Source organism: Apostichopus japonicus, chromosome 12, assembly GCF_037975245.1.
Source record: "Apostichopus japonicus isolate 1M-3 chromosome 12, ASM3797524v1, whole genome shotgun sequence".
Taxonomy (NCBI): Eukaryota; Metazoa; Echinodermata; class Holothuroidea; order Aspidochirotida; family Stichopodidae; genus Apostichopus; species Apostichopus japonicus.
Window position 1 is genome coordinate 17,599,104 of NC_092572.1, and position 14,084 is coordinate 17,613,187.

General features: G+C 37.7%; 1 protein-coding gene across 1 annotated transcript; it reads right to left on the reverse strand.

Annotated features, from left to right (window-relative positions):
* Positions 1 to 1,345: 1,345 nt before the first annotated feature.
* On the reverse strand, positions 1,346 to 13,872 carry LOC139977319 (cell division cycle-associated 7-like protein). Its single transcript, XM_071986606.1, has 9 exons — positions 13,699 to 13,872; positions 12,471 to 12,569; positions 12,264 to 12,329; positions 11,474 to 11,656; positions 10,737 to 10,841; positions 9,599 to 9,802; positions 6,591 to 6,740; positions 4,749 to 4,885; positions 1,346 to 3,641 (listed from the first exon to the last, which is right to left on the reverse strand). The coding sequence occupies exons 1-9, from the start codon at positions 13,702 to 13,704 to the stop codon at positions 3,629 to 3,631; spliced, it is 963 nt and encodes a 320-aa protein (XP_071842707.1). The 5' UTR covers positions 13,705 to 13,872; the 3' UTR covers positions 1,346 to 3,628.
* Between the last annotated feature and the right edge of the window lie 212 nt (positions 13,873 to 14,084).

Sequence of the window (14,084 nt, forward strand, 5' to 3'; positions counted from 1 at the left end):
GACTTACACACTAAATCACAAAAGTACTATCTAAACGCTACCCATCACTGGATAGCTGACAAGTTGGCCATTGGTGGCACCATCGAAATTACGTACCATAACCGTGCAGTGGCGCGACCAGAATTTTCAATCTTTGGGGGGGGGGGACATTAATTAAGTGTCCTTAGATGCAATCTGGTGCTATAATTTGCAACTTGAATTAACTTTATGTTCAAGAATTTTCGGGCTTAGTTTGTCCGATATTTATGTTTTTATTTGGGGCAGATCCAGTTTTTGTTTGACTATTTTTATTAACACTACAATCGCATTGGGGAGTGAACGATTTTTTGGGAGGGCACGTGCCCCCCCCCCCCCAAGCCACCCTTTGGGGACGCCACTGTCACCGTGCAGATGTTTTTGCTATGAGAACCGGAACTTTTTGTCACTTGTAAACAACGGGAGGCCTAAAGGGCACTACAATTGCCTCAATTGTTGCACCACATGTACTTGCAGTCATGCTCTTTAACATGCCCTACCCCCCCCCCCCCAATAAAAAGCTGATCCTGATTGAATAACATATAACAGAAAAGATTTTACTGCTTTTTGGCACTGTTCCTAGGCTCTAATTAAAGTGTGCCACCTATAAGTTGCCCTATGTGGCAAATGAGGTAGAAGTGAAAATAGCTTGTAAAAGAAGCTTATCAAAGTAGCATTCAATAAACTATAAACTGTAGTGAAGGGGGTTTGAGAAGGTATTCCCCCCACACACACACACGCTGACTTTAATAGGGGGAGGGTACGTGAACATTTATGGAATGGCCAGAGGCGAATCCAGGATTCCATATAGCAGAGTGTGTGTTCGTTGAAGCCGACTATATGATACAATGTAGGGACAGTGAATGCCTAGCTGGACTTGCTTACATGGCTCAGATGGTGCATTCTCAGGCATATTTGGAGTAAACTCTAGGTCTACAACTATAGGTTGTAATGCAAGTTGTCAATAAATACTTTTTTATGTGGTTGAGCCATTGTCCCAGTCCGAGGGGGGAAGAGGTGGCTGGTTGCATACTTTTGAGTGTTGGGTGTATACACATGTGAGGTTGTGCCCCACCAACAGTGCCATCCATAATTGCTATCACCAGTCAATTTCTTGGAAACAGCAGAAAGTGCAGCAAGTATTTGCTTGTTTTATAAAAATGGTAATGCTTGAGAAATTTCTAAAGCTAAAATACCCCAGCATCATTGCAAGTAACAAAGTCAATTTAATGTCCCTTATTCTTTCAAAAGGTTTAGTAATGTGACATATCTCCTTTCTGTGGAACAACTGAATAACTTACAGGGGAAGAAAAGGAATAACCAAAATAAGTTTAAAAGATAATACAACTGTATTGATTTTCTGTGTAAAAAGGCAAAAAAAGTAATAGCTCCTTTGAGAAACAATTCCAACATTGATGAGTCTTCAAAAAACTTCTTTCTCATTTCTAAATTCATTTAAAACTATCAGATACTAATAAACCAGATTTCAAGTGCTTTTAAAACATCATAACTGGACGACATACATTAACCTTGGCGTGACTCGAACTCTGGAACTTATGATTGAAAGGCACCGGCGTTAACCATGCACTGAGCTAACACTCCTAAAAAAGCTAAAACTCCCTTGAAATGAATGCAGTCAAATTAATTAGCAAAACAAAATAAGAAAAATCATAATAGAATCCAAAGCAAATGACACATTTATATGCATTTAAGTACTTCTTTAAGTGGCAGTAAACATGTTGCTCTGAGAAATGTATGGTATTGGATTACCTGATTTCATTCATTTATAGTCATTTGACCCTGGGCACAAACACCCAAATAATATTCATAGTAATACAACTCACCCCGCACTCTGAGACACATTTTATACATTTTACTGCTTCAAAGCACTTGTACTGACAGTATTAGCGGTGGGTATCGGATATATCTTTTTTGTATGATATAAAGGTTTGGAAATGTTCTTACTGTGACCGGACAAGTGGTATTCAACGCATGATATATAGAAGGACGGTATAAATTATTGTTGAATGGAGTCGTGACTCCAGTCACTTAAACTGAAAATTGAAGCGGCTCAACAGAGCATACATGAAATATTTCCCTATAAAGATAATACAGTGACTAGACAAAATTACCCCACACGAGTCAGGATAAAATAACTGACTACGACTCAACTCCACACAAAAGTGACTTGATACAACGTTGGTATAGAGTGTTATAAGCATTTTAACTTGTCTCAAATGCTTAAACCCGATTAAAATGGCTGCTATACATCTGTGTCATTGCAGCATTTAAGCAGCTTTTTGCATATTGTCATCAATGTTAGCAACTTTTAGTAAACAACTAAACATAAAACTTGTTATTTGATCCTTAAGATTAAGGCATCCTTTTTTTCTTTTCTTTTCTTTTCTTTTGCTATTGATGAATTATTGATGAATTATATTTAGTTCAATACATTTTTGTTTCTCAAAATCTTTACATTTCAATGTTAACCACATACAAATAAGTACAAACAGAAAATCTCAAAAAAATTGATTAACTGATAGTTTGAAAGAGTAATCAGTCGAGGTAAAGAATTCCTGACAAATTTAGCGTAATGAATGCAGAAATAGAACAAATTAACAAATTGTGGCACAGAAATGACATTACAACTGTGCCAAAATTAGTACAAAAGAAAGCTGATTTAAACAATGTTCCCTAAGTTCTCATCAAATAGCTGCATACAGTAACTGTGTCATAAGTACTGCCCATCCCCACCAGAGTTACACTTAAAGGGTGTGAAGACTCGCGCAAAAAGAAAAGTCTAATGCCGGTAATCTGACCTAGTTTCGAAATGAGGTGTAACAGAAGTGTTAGACACCACCATCGATCCCAGAAAATACACACACACAGCTTGCTACCGTCGGTAATTATACACTAGTGTACTGTCAGGACATACAGCTACGGTCAATACCCACAGCACAGTGTACTAACGATACAGCGATGGACATCTCAGGTCCAGCTAAAGATAACAAGGTATCACGTTTCATTACTGTCTGCATTTTGTAGCGACACAAACAAAACGTCACTTACAAGAAAGTTAACTTTTTGAGATGGTTTGGGGCGAGTCTTCAATGCCTTTAAAAACTTTGTCAGTTACACTGTTCATTTAATAATAGTGAACTGAATAATAACCTGACCAATCTGGTTTAAACACTACACATAAGTGATTAAGACAGCTACATTAAAAAATATGAATTGTAATGATTTGCTTGTAAAGTTAATTATAAAATGTCAGTTATAATGCTTAATTATGATGAACCTTTCTAGGTAATTTGCATATGCATAGAATCAAATCATGTAATGACCCTGGTGAAACCTTTCAGGTAATTTGCATATGCATAGAATCAATGATGCTGGTGAAACATTTGAAGTAAATTGCATTTGCATAGAATAAAATCATTTAAAGACGCTTGGTGAAACATTTTAGGTAATTTGCATATGCATAGAATCAAATCATGTAATGACGTTGGAGAATACATTTATTCATACTGTTGATGAGATAGTCCTTCCGTTATTTCAATCTTTTTTTCGCGCTTTTTCAAAGCTGGTCAGGAGATGTCGGCCAAGGTTTCAGCTACTTTGCCAAGCTGTGGAAAGAAGAATGTACAGAGAGTAAATAAGAGACATGTTAATTTGAAGACAGAAGGCATCGGTCAGACATTAGTTAAATAAAGTTAGTATATAAGGGACATGTTAATTTGAAGACTGAAGGCATCAATCAGACATTAGTTAAATAAAGTTAGTATATAAGGGATATGTTAATTTGAAGACTGAAGGCATCAGTCAGACAGCAGTTAAATAAAGTTAGTATATATGGGACATGTTAATTTGCAGACTGAAGGCATCAATCAGACAGATGAAGTTAGTATATAAGGGACATGTTGAAGACATCAATCAGACCTGTAGCAATCAAATAAAGTTAACATTTACCTTATAAGAAATTTGGGGGAGGGGGATTCTATCAAATCAAGTCACATGGATAGTGGAAGTAATAATAATAATATTTGCTTTTTATGTAGCGCTTTATACCAGCGATAGGTCTCAAAGCGCTTTACAGACGTTATATTACCCCTGGTCAATGATAACCTGTCCCAGAGACAATCCCTCCAGTCGGCAGCAGTTATATACTGCGCCCAATGACAAGTTACCTCACAGGTACCCATTTAACCCTGGGTGGAGGGAGGCAATTGAGATAAAGCATCTTGCCCAAGGACACAACGTAATGCACTAGGCAGGTATCGAACCAGGAATCCTTGGATCACTAAAGAGTCCGACGCCTTAGCTAATTGGCCACCACGCTCTCGTAGTCTACTTTAACAAGGGATATGCAAAACAATGAGATACCTGCTTCGAAAAGAAATGTATTCCAAAATGTCAGTTGGAAACCCCATCTCAATATCTTGCCCCAAACTCAAGATATGGTTTATTGAACGGAAATTTGTAAAACCCTGCATATTTCCTTACCATCGAAATTAAGATGACCTGGGGGGATCACTCTACAGTACAAAATGTACCAACCACGGAGGGTCATGTGACGTGCTCCAAGGTGGTACTTACATAATAGTCTTACAGATTTTTTTACGCCAGTCATACGCACTTGTTTAAGTGCAAAAAGTGCAAGGAGCCCAGTGCTGTTAAGGAGCAACGATTTCTGTTAATTTTTGCTATTCATTGCACAGTACTGCTGAACATACCTATCAAGGTACTCCCTAACACTATGGTATCCTCTCTCCTTAGCCAAATGTATCAGGATACCGGTTGCGTGACGACCAGCCTTTTTACGACAGAAGCTACAATTACAGATACCACGGCAGGGAGGACATGTCCAGTCCTACAAAAAAGAAAACAGAATAAAGCATTTAGGAAGAAAGATTTCAAACAGTCACATCAAAAATCAAAATAAAATAAAAAAATAGGTGCCATGAAACGATCTAAATCGGGAATTTATCTTATTAAAGCAAGAATAACATCAAAATGTTCAGGAATAAGATGGGGAGTAACTTAAAACTTGGTAAAATTAAAATGATATTATACTAAACTTCTATTTCCCAGTAGATATTATTTTGTGGTTCCTTCCAATTGTTTGTTGTTTTTTGTTTGTTTAACTAACACTTTTCATGTAAATACCATCAGCCATGCCCCCCACTATCCCAGTATCTATACTCTACCCAACCCTGCAGCGCCCTTTTAAGTCTTTCGTACTCACAGAAACTCCTGATATTTCTAGTTTCCTTCCTCACCAGGCCCCATCTACTAAATAAATCCTAAATAGGGTTTAACGTGTTAAAGTGGTAATGATAATTATGAAATATTACCATATAGGATCATATGTTTGTGTCTGTTATCATTGACTCTTTATGAACTCCTTTCCACATGATATTGAAAAAGACCTTCAGTAATGGCAAAACTAAAAACCATCCATGTAGGAGAACCATCAATGTAGGAGAATGTAAGTGCAAGTTGTGTTTGAATATCTTACATAACCATCACAAAAAACGAGCTGAAAACGCTCCTTGCAATTTTTACCATAGTAACATAGGGAAATTCGGTCTTCGTGATAGAGCAATACAAGTTTGGAATGATCTATCAAAAAATTAGAAGTCTATAACTTCAAAACCCACATTCACCAGACATTTGAAAAAGGAATTTATTAACTCGTACTTGTATTATATAATCTATTCACGTATCCATCTCAGCATCATTAGGATATTATTACTGTATGTTTAATCCTTAAGTATATACTGTATAATATATATTTGTACATTTTCTCCCAGGGAGTCTCCTACCTTGTTAAGTCTTTTTTAAGACTTTATAGGAAACCTCCTTTCCCATTGTAGACAATTGGCGATAAAACAAATTAATAAATAAATATCATTTTAGTCTCTAACTTAGAAATAACTTTCAAGCACTGTGGGCTCCTTATATTAAGTGGCTGGACTACCCAGTTTACCAGAGAGATGATTTAAGCTAACAGCTAATGAGTAGCACGATGATCAACATAACAACATAAGACTGTGTGTTCTAAAGAACAGCTTTTGATCACACATTTCAAACTGTCAACCTTGGGTGATTTGGATTATTCTAAAACAACACATTTGGAAAGAGAATAACAAAACAATAAATAACATTAAAAGTTGCATGATAAAATGTGTAATCTTGAACAATGTTGAAAACAAATTAGCTTTAAATAAATTCATGATTTTGAGTTCAATCTGGAGAGTTTTCCACACCACTTGATTATCGAATCATTACTCGACTAGGACATAATTTACATTAAAAAGGCTTCAGTCATACACCACTCGGTTATAGCTTCTGATAATACATCGTTGTACTTAATGACAAACTTGCAGCTTTGGGAATATTGGAAGGTACTCAACAATTATTTTTTTTTTCAAATTTAGCCATGTCTTTCAAAGGACACTTTCGCTAATCTTTTCACAAAACAATTCAACCGTTCACATAGAATTGCAGCACAATTTGTCTTGCCTCAGGTTCGTCTGTTACAAAGTGCTTCCTTAATTAAACTGACAACTCACCGGATCCAGTAGAGCATGTTTAGCATCTTCACCATATCTGTTCCTGAGACATGGACCACAGAATTGACCTCTGACGCCACGACAGGTTGAAGACCTACAGATGGTCTTCATATCCAATGTTTTCTGTCTGCATTGGTGGCAGGACGTTCCCTGTTGATGATAGGGTATTAAACACACCACCATTAAAGTACATTATTTACAGTGAGTGTAGTATATATTGGCACTGGTTATTGCTCTGGCAACAGAGATGGCTGAACAAAATGTAATAGAAATTAAAGGAGCAACTACAGTCCTGGCACACAAAGTAGCAAAACCGCAAACCGGAAAGAAGCCTGGCCAGAATGCATCAGACAAATGATATCATTGTGGAGGGGAAAGGATCACGGATTCAGAACCTATGGAGAAGGGAGAGTTGGTACCCTAGGACAGACAATCATGATAAAGGGAGAGAAGTTAGAGGTTATGAGCCAGGAGACAAATGCTTAAGAATTTTCTCGGTCCTGATAAATGGCTGGCTGGCGTAGTTACGCAGCGGCTTGGTTCTTTAACTTACATTGTTAATTGTAAATGGAATGATATGTCAACTTTATGTTGATCTGGTTTACCTAATCAAACCCAAGGTTATCAAACTGATTCCAGAGTTTGGGTCAACGAAAGTTTACCAGTTGTCAATGTACCTCACATACCACAACTTCCTGCTTAAGAAGAAAAACCGCAAAGGGTTGTTGAATCTCCACAAAATAATGTGAGTGTTCAACCTCCTCAAAGCTTTACAACGAGTGACATTCCCATTGTATAGTCACGTACAAAACAGCAAATAATACTGCCAAGTCATTTAAAAGACTTTGAAGTTAACTTGCCTTGTGGGTATAAATCCACACTGGAAAAGCTATAAATTTAGTCGGGAGGAAATGTAGTACATTAGCAAAGTATCGCATGCTACTTTAAGCAGTTACTTGCAGTTCGTTCTAAGGTCAATAGCATATAGTACCTGTTGTATTATGATGTATATTACAGTCAGGTATGTCGTTACCTCAAAACCAACACGAGACAGAAGGTTAAAGACAACTTATGAAATCAGAATTAAACATCTAATTGGCTTCCATTGTATGATATTAAAGTTGACAATAATGCAGTACCATTGTCTAGATATGACTACTGATTAGCCACTGAATACCTATAATCATATGGTTCTTTTTTCTATGTCACCATATCACAATATGTCAGATGCTTAAATGATCTGCTCAAAAACACTTCAATAAACACATCTAGTTAACCTGATTATAGTTCTCTAACGATGTGTTTACCAACGGTATTATTGCCTCGTTAATATCTTATATGAAGAAGATACAACAGCGAGTGTTGCAGTAAATTGGTCAGGGCAATGGACTTGTCAGTCCAGGCTGGACCGATACCTTAGAAGTGTCTTAAAGTCAAGACAATGGCATTAATCTCCATGTGTGCTCTCCAGCCAGGTATATACATGGATACCTCATTGGTAACTTGTAAACATACGTAAAGGTAGCCTGCACAGCTGCACCCTATAAGATGTACCCCCGGTGACATGTAGATGTGGCACACTGTAGTTTCTCAGGAGAGACTAAACACTATAACACTGTAATGTATTCAACTTATTGCCTTAATGGCATCCCATAATACCAGGATATTGTTACACTATTGGCATTCCATGTTACAGAGATCAGAACTGTTTAAATATAGCATGGCGGCTGTTAGCCAACCATTTCATTAACGTATTGTGTCGTCTTTCCTTTGAACCCATAACTAACACTTTCAGTGTGGGTGGGTGTGACAAGTTACCAGTGACTAAGGGTTAATAACTTTGGCAGTGGCGTAGGAAGGTACTTTTGAGTGGGGGGGCTGAAGACTGATGGCCGGCCTAGGGGAGGGGTCTAAGGGGAGGGGGTGTCCCCCTCCCCTTAGACCCCTTTTTTTTGCATTTCCAGGTGGCCTCAGATGCAAGTTGGTGCAATATAGCACACTTCAACTCCCACTCCATTTTGTAAAGAATTTTGCATTTTCACCTGGCCTTAAATGCAATCTGGTGCTCCAAATGAGATTTTTTTCTCATTTGGAAATGTTAAAGGGGTTTTCTGACTTGCGGAGTGGGGGGGCGGAATGATACTTCCCACTCCCATATTTTTCACTGGGGGGGCTGGGGCCCCCCCCAGTTCCTACGCCCTTGAACTTTGGTTAAGTCGTGCTAGAAGGCCTTGACTCTAGAGCAGGTTTGAAGGGTGAGCACGTACAGTACTTTTTTTCTCCAAATTTTGTCGATAAAAGAAGGGATTGCCACTCCAGAATTCATAAAGCAGCCATCGATCTGTCCTCCAATTCTAGCTTCATATTCGAGCTTCTAGCTTCATGTCTCAATGGTCGTGGTATGGAAATTTGCGAGTAACATCAACTAAACTATTTGTTCTCATACGTTGGGTATGAAACGTTACTCAAAAACTAGCACCTTAATACCAAAGGTGGCATTTGGAAGTGAAACGTTTTGTGTTTTTAAGTTACACTACGTTTTGCTGGGTTATGTCAAGTGTGTAAATGTGCACAAAACACTTTAAGCTTCTGCACTGGTGCGACATCTTACTAATGCTTACAAAATTTTGATTTCCAAGACTTTAGGAAAAAGCAAACAAATGTGAGTTAGAGCAAAGGTACAGAAAACTGAATAAGAAAGTAAACTAATAAAAAGACAACAAGGTACTTGATTGACAACAGGATTTGAACTAGTGAGTTTACTGCCTACATGAAATTTGTATTCAATGAGACACACCTTTGAGCCAACACAATGAACACATAGTCAATATTGATCTTAATTTCTAGCATGCACTCAACTTGTTAATCATGAGACTTTCGGTTTGAATGTTGATCTAACTGATAAAAAAATTCCTTTGGCTTACGTTTTTGCAAAATGGCTTTAAGAGATATTAAATTTTCAAACATTTCTCAAACAGCAAAAAAAAAAAAAAAAAATGAAAACTTACCAATTCCTGGTTATAAGTTTTGTCCCGGACTCCTTCTGCTACCATGTCCAGTTCCACTTGGGTAATGTCCTCTGGCGGCCGATGCTGGTAGATTTGTGGAGCGTGAAATTTTCTTCTCTTCTTGGTAGGTGTAGGAGCAAATTCAGAATTATCCTCGCTCTCCGAAGATTGCAAGTCGTCAAGATCGTCGGGCTCAACTTCATCCTGACAATGTGAGAATAAAACTGTTTTCTAATACAGGCTCTACTTTTATACATATCACTGCTTGAAATATTGTCAACTAATGAATAGCTGCTTTGTTCTAGAGTCTGTGTTTTTGACAGGAGATAGAGTGCTCGAGCCTTCTATGGACATTTTAATATAAAGTTCTCTTCAAATTATTTCTATCTGGTTTACTGCACACATAGGCGTAGAAGCCCAATTTGATTTGGGGGGGCCCTAACGACTTGCTCGAAAAATATAGCCAAAATTTTTTGCAATAACAGGCAATCATTTGCTGTGTTATTACACTTCCATATTAATTATAATTTTTGGGGAAGTCGTTACAATAATCATGATCATAATAATATCAGTTTAACCATTGAAAAACACATTGAAAATTATTTTTCTTTCAGTAGGTGCCCGAAAAATTCTCAGCATATTGCCCCAATTTTCACAAAAAATTTTGGTTGGGGGGCTGCAGTCCCCCCAGCCCCCCCCCTGCCTCCTACGCCTATGACTGCACACAACTAATAGATCCCAAACTGTCGCAGTAATAAGAGCTAAAAGGCCTTCAGTGACCAAAGGTATTTCATCCCTGTCTTATTTCTGACTGCTACACAGTTGGAAAAGCCTACAGCAATCTTTTACAGAGTCCAGCATTTAGTAATTTGGAGTGATATATGCAAGGGCTTCAGTAGTTAACCCCCAACCTGCCTAAAGTAAACTGATGTCGATGACACATTTTTGGAGAAGCTCCCAAACTACCAACTTCAAGGCAACTCAGCTATACTAAATGCTTGTTGGAAGGTGAAAACTGTTGCAATGGAAGGACATATTCAACTTTACTCCATCACACATTTGGTTTTCCAGTTTCAAAAAAGGATCACATAAACCTGAAAAAAGATACTAAATTTGAGACAATTTTTATGATAAATACCTCAAATACTTCCAGTTCCTCATAATCCAGGCTGTCTGTATCACTATCACCGTCTGAGGCCGACAGCTTTCGCTTCCGTGAAGGGCCAAATTTTATCACCAGCTTCTGTTTCAAAACAAATGAAAATGTAAAAAGAAAGAAATGTTATGCTTTGGAAATATTTTGCTAAACACTTATAAAATATTGAGGAAGTATTTTTTGACCTCTTGGAGGACCTGACCATCAATGATGTCGATGCTAGAGTAGGTGGTTCTGCCACTTTCATAATGAGACTCTTCAAAGATAAAATTAGTATATAACCAGAAGACCTACGCAAGTTGCACTATGGCAAGTGAAACTTAAAGGGTGTGAAGACTCGCGCAAAAAGAAAGATCTAATGCCGGTCATCTGACCTAGTTCCGAATGAGGTGTAACAGATGTGTTGGACACCACCATTGATCCCAGAAACAATGCACACAGCTTGCTACCTACACACTAGTATACAGTCAGTACATATAGAGCTGCGGTCAATACCAACAGCACAGTGTACAAATGATACAGCAATGGACATCTCAGGTCCAGCTAAAGATAACAAGGTATCACGTTTCATTACTGTCTGCATTTTGTAGTGACAAGCAGAAAACTTCACTTGCAAGCAACGGAAAGTTAACTCTTTCAGAGCACGGCACGCGGTTTGGGGCGAGTCTCCAATGCCTTTAAATGTAAAAAAAATCTTTTAGTAGTGAAACAGATCATACCTCTCCACCCCTCAGTGGGAAAACATCTTGATCCAACTCTCTTCGCTTCTTGATTGTCAAACGTCTGGACCTTCTGACGGCAGAGTCCGGTAGCTGGCCTGGTCGAGCTCTCCTAGAAGGGTTCTTCCTGGGGGTGTAAGCGCTGTCAATGGATTTCTTAGCTTTGGGTGATCTCTGTTCTTTCTGTTTCAGATGCATTGGAGGGAAAAGGTTGAAATATCGATAGACATTAATTTAAGTTTAGCTTACTGCATTGAGACCGAAATTTGGAAACACCAGATATTTCTCACAATTTGGGGAACATTGATTAGAGTATCGTCAGAAAAAAACAAACTATAAGTTGGCAAACAAAATTATTCAAGAGAGAAAACTAAATATAGACAGATTATACAACAAAATTAATTTGCAACTAGAAATGGGGAAACGAAATAATTGCAAGCTTTCATTTTGCTTGCTCCGTCTGATGCAACGAGGCACACGAATAATGTGGTGATATACGTTTGAGGAAAATGATCAAAGCCGGATCAATGCTGACTTCAACCTTTACTGATGAATGGAATATGAAGGCAGCTACATCTCCTTGAGAAAGTTAAAAAGATGTGACTATTTTGAAATATGTATTAATAAACCCTCTTCCCCCCCCCCCCAACCATGCACCAAGGCTAGCTGTGAGGTCCACAGCCAAGCAGTGGATTGGACTCTTGTTTTTCATTTTTCAAAGAATGGATTTAGAATTTGTGAATGATTGATAAACAGACATATATATATTATGAAAGACAGAAATGCTTACCTTTTTGCCTGCATTGAACAGAGGGACACTTGGTAAGTGTTGTATATCTGCTAGCAACTTTTGAAGCTGTGGGTTGAAACAGTATAAGACATGAGGCAGTTCCCTTAGGAGAGATTGTGCAAGCAGAATTAATTAATTCAGAATTCAAGATACATTATAGGCCTCAAAAATGACACAAATGGGCAGAAAGGATTACACTTTACTCACCACAGCTTTATTCTCCTGAATGTTCTTTTGTCGTCTCTCTTCATAAGAACATTCTTTAAGAATATCTTTGAAGATAGCAGAATTCTTAAACAGTTCAGCCTGATAATAGGAGAGAGAACAAGGGGAATAATTTGGTAACAAATCTCAGAACATTAATTTGTTTGGACCTTTTTTGGACTATTTTAAACTAATGTAGTTGGCACTATGTATGATTCAGCTACTGAGGTTGGTATACATATTCAACCTCATTAGTAATTACATAGCTAAAGCCTACAGTGTGTATGATATGCCAATAAATAGCATCACAGCTCTATTCTTTGGAAAGGTTTACACTTCATTGTATCTTATTCTTATCCATATTACTCTATATTTTCTGTACAGGAATGTTAGGCTACGGTACAAACACAGTCTTGCAAACCTGTCATACACAGCAACAACAAACATATTAAATATATTAGCCTAGGCCTACAGCTTTCCATCACAAACTGTCTGGAGATAAAGGCAAAAGGAGGCAAAATTGGGCAAAATCGAACCAAAACAAGAAAACCCATAGGCTATAGCCTAGGTCTAGGCTAGCTACTTCTAATCAGGATTTGCCTTGGATCGACTAGGCTAGTGGTCCTAAGAAAAATAATTCAACTACGGATGGGTTAGCCTAGGCCTAGGCTATAGGGTTACATCATTCTGGCAGGTTATTGTCGCTGAATGAATATTCTGTAACTTATACTACTAGTTCTACCTGACTTAGGATTAGCCTAGTTAGGTTAGCCTAGGTCTAACTTTGGCTGACTTAACTGAAGTTACAAGTAGGACTAAGTTGACAATTAAGTAGCATGATTCATAAATTTAAGTTTAAATGATTTAGGCTTAGGGCCTAGCCCTAAGAAGAATAAATAAGCGATCTATAGGCCCTAACTTATTCTACCGACAACGATGTACTCAATAAAAAAAACTTAGGCATAACTGTACAAGTTCAACTATACAAAAGACAAGAATTATATGGCTATAGGCTGTATACTGCCTAGCTACAGTACACGTGCATGTGGACATTTAAAATTTAAAGGTCTAGGCCTAGCCTATGCCTAGAACTTGTTCAAGTAGTAGGCCTAGAAGAGACGCCAATATTCATATATATCTGAAAGAAACCTTGATGACAATTAGTCTCGATGACGTATCTTTTTGGCAACATGAGTTGGGAAACGATAAAACTTGTTACGAGTTCACTTACTGCCATTTTCGTATCGAAGAATACGCTCTTAAATTGTAGATTTGTTTAAAAATTGACCATGAATTGTTCGAACGCACGGTGTACATCGAAGGTCTTCTACGCACATTGAATGTATACAAACTAGACAGTTATAGTAATCGTGTTACAACACTGACACATCGCTTGTGTACATTTACATTAGGCAATTCCGTTTTCCCGCTAGGACGTTTCGCGCCACACGGCTTAAAGCAAACCATTTGGAACATTCCAAAATAATTAAGAGGTTTATATAAACGTATGGATCAATTTGAACATGACTTTTAGACTTATAGAAAATGTTTAAAAGTAGACTATTCTATGCACGGGCAATTATATTTTCATTTTACTTTCATTAGGGATATCATAGG

Bases quoted from the DNA above. Each gene is read 5' to 3' on its own strand.
- LOC139977319 (XM_071986606.1), bottom strand. The intron at 11,657-12,263 runs GTAAGCATTTCT...CATCTGAAACAG, and splicing joins TGTTCAATGCAGGCAAAAAG to AAAGAACAGAGATCACCCAA. The intron at 4,886-6,590 runs GTGAGTTGTCAG...TCTTTTTTGTAG, and splicing joins AACATGCTCTACTGGATCCG to GACTGGACATGTCCTCCCTG.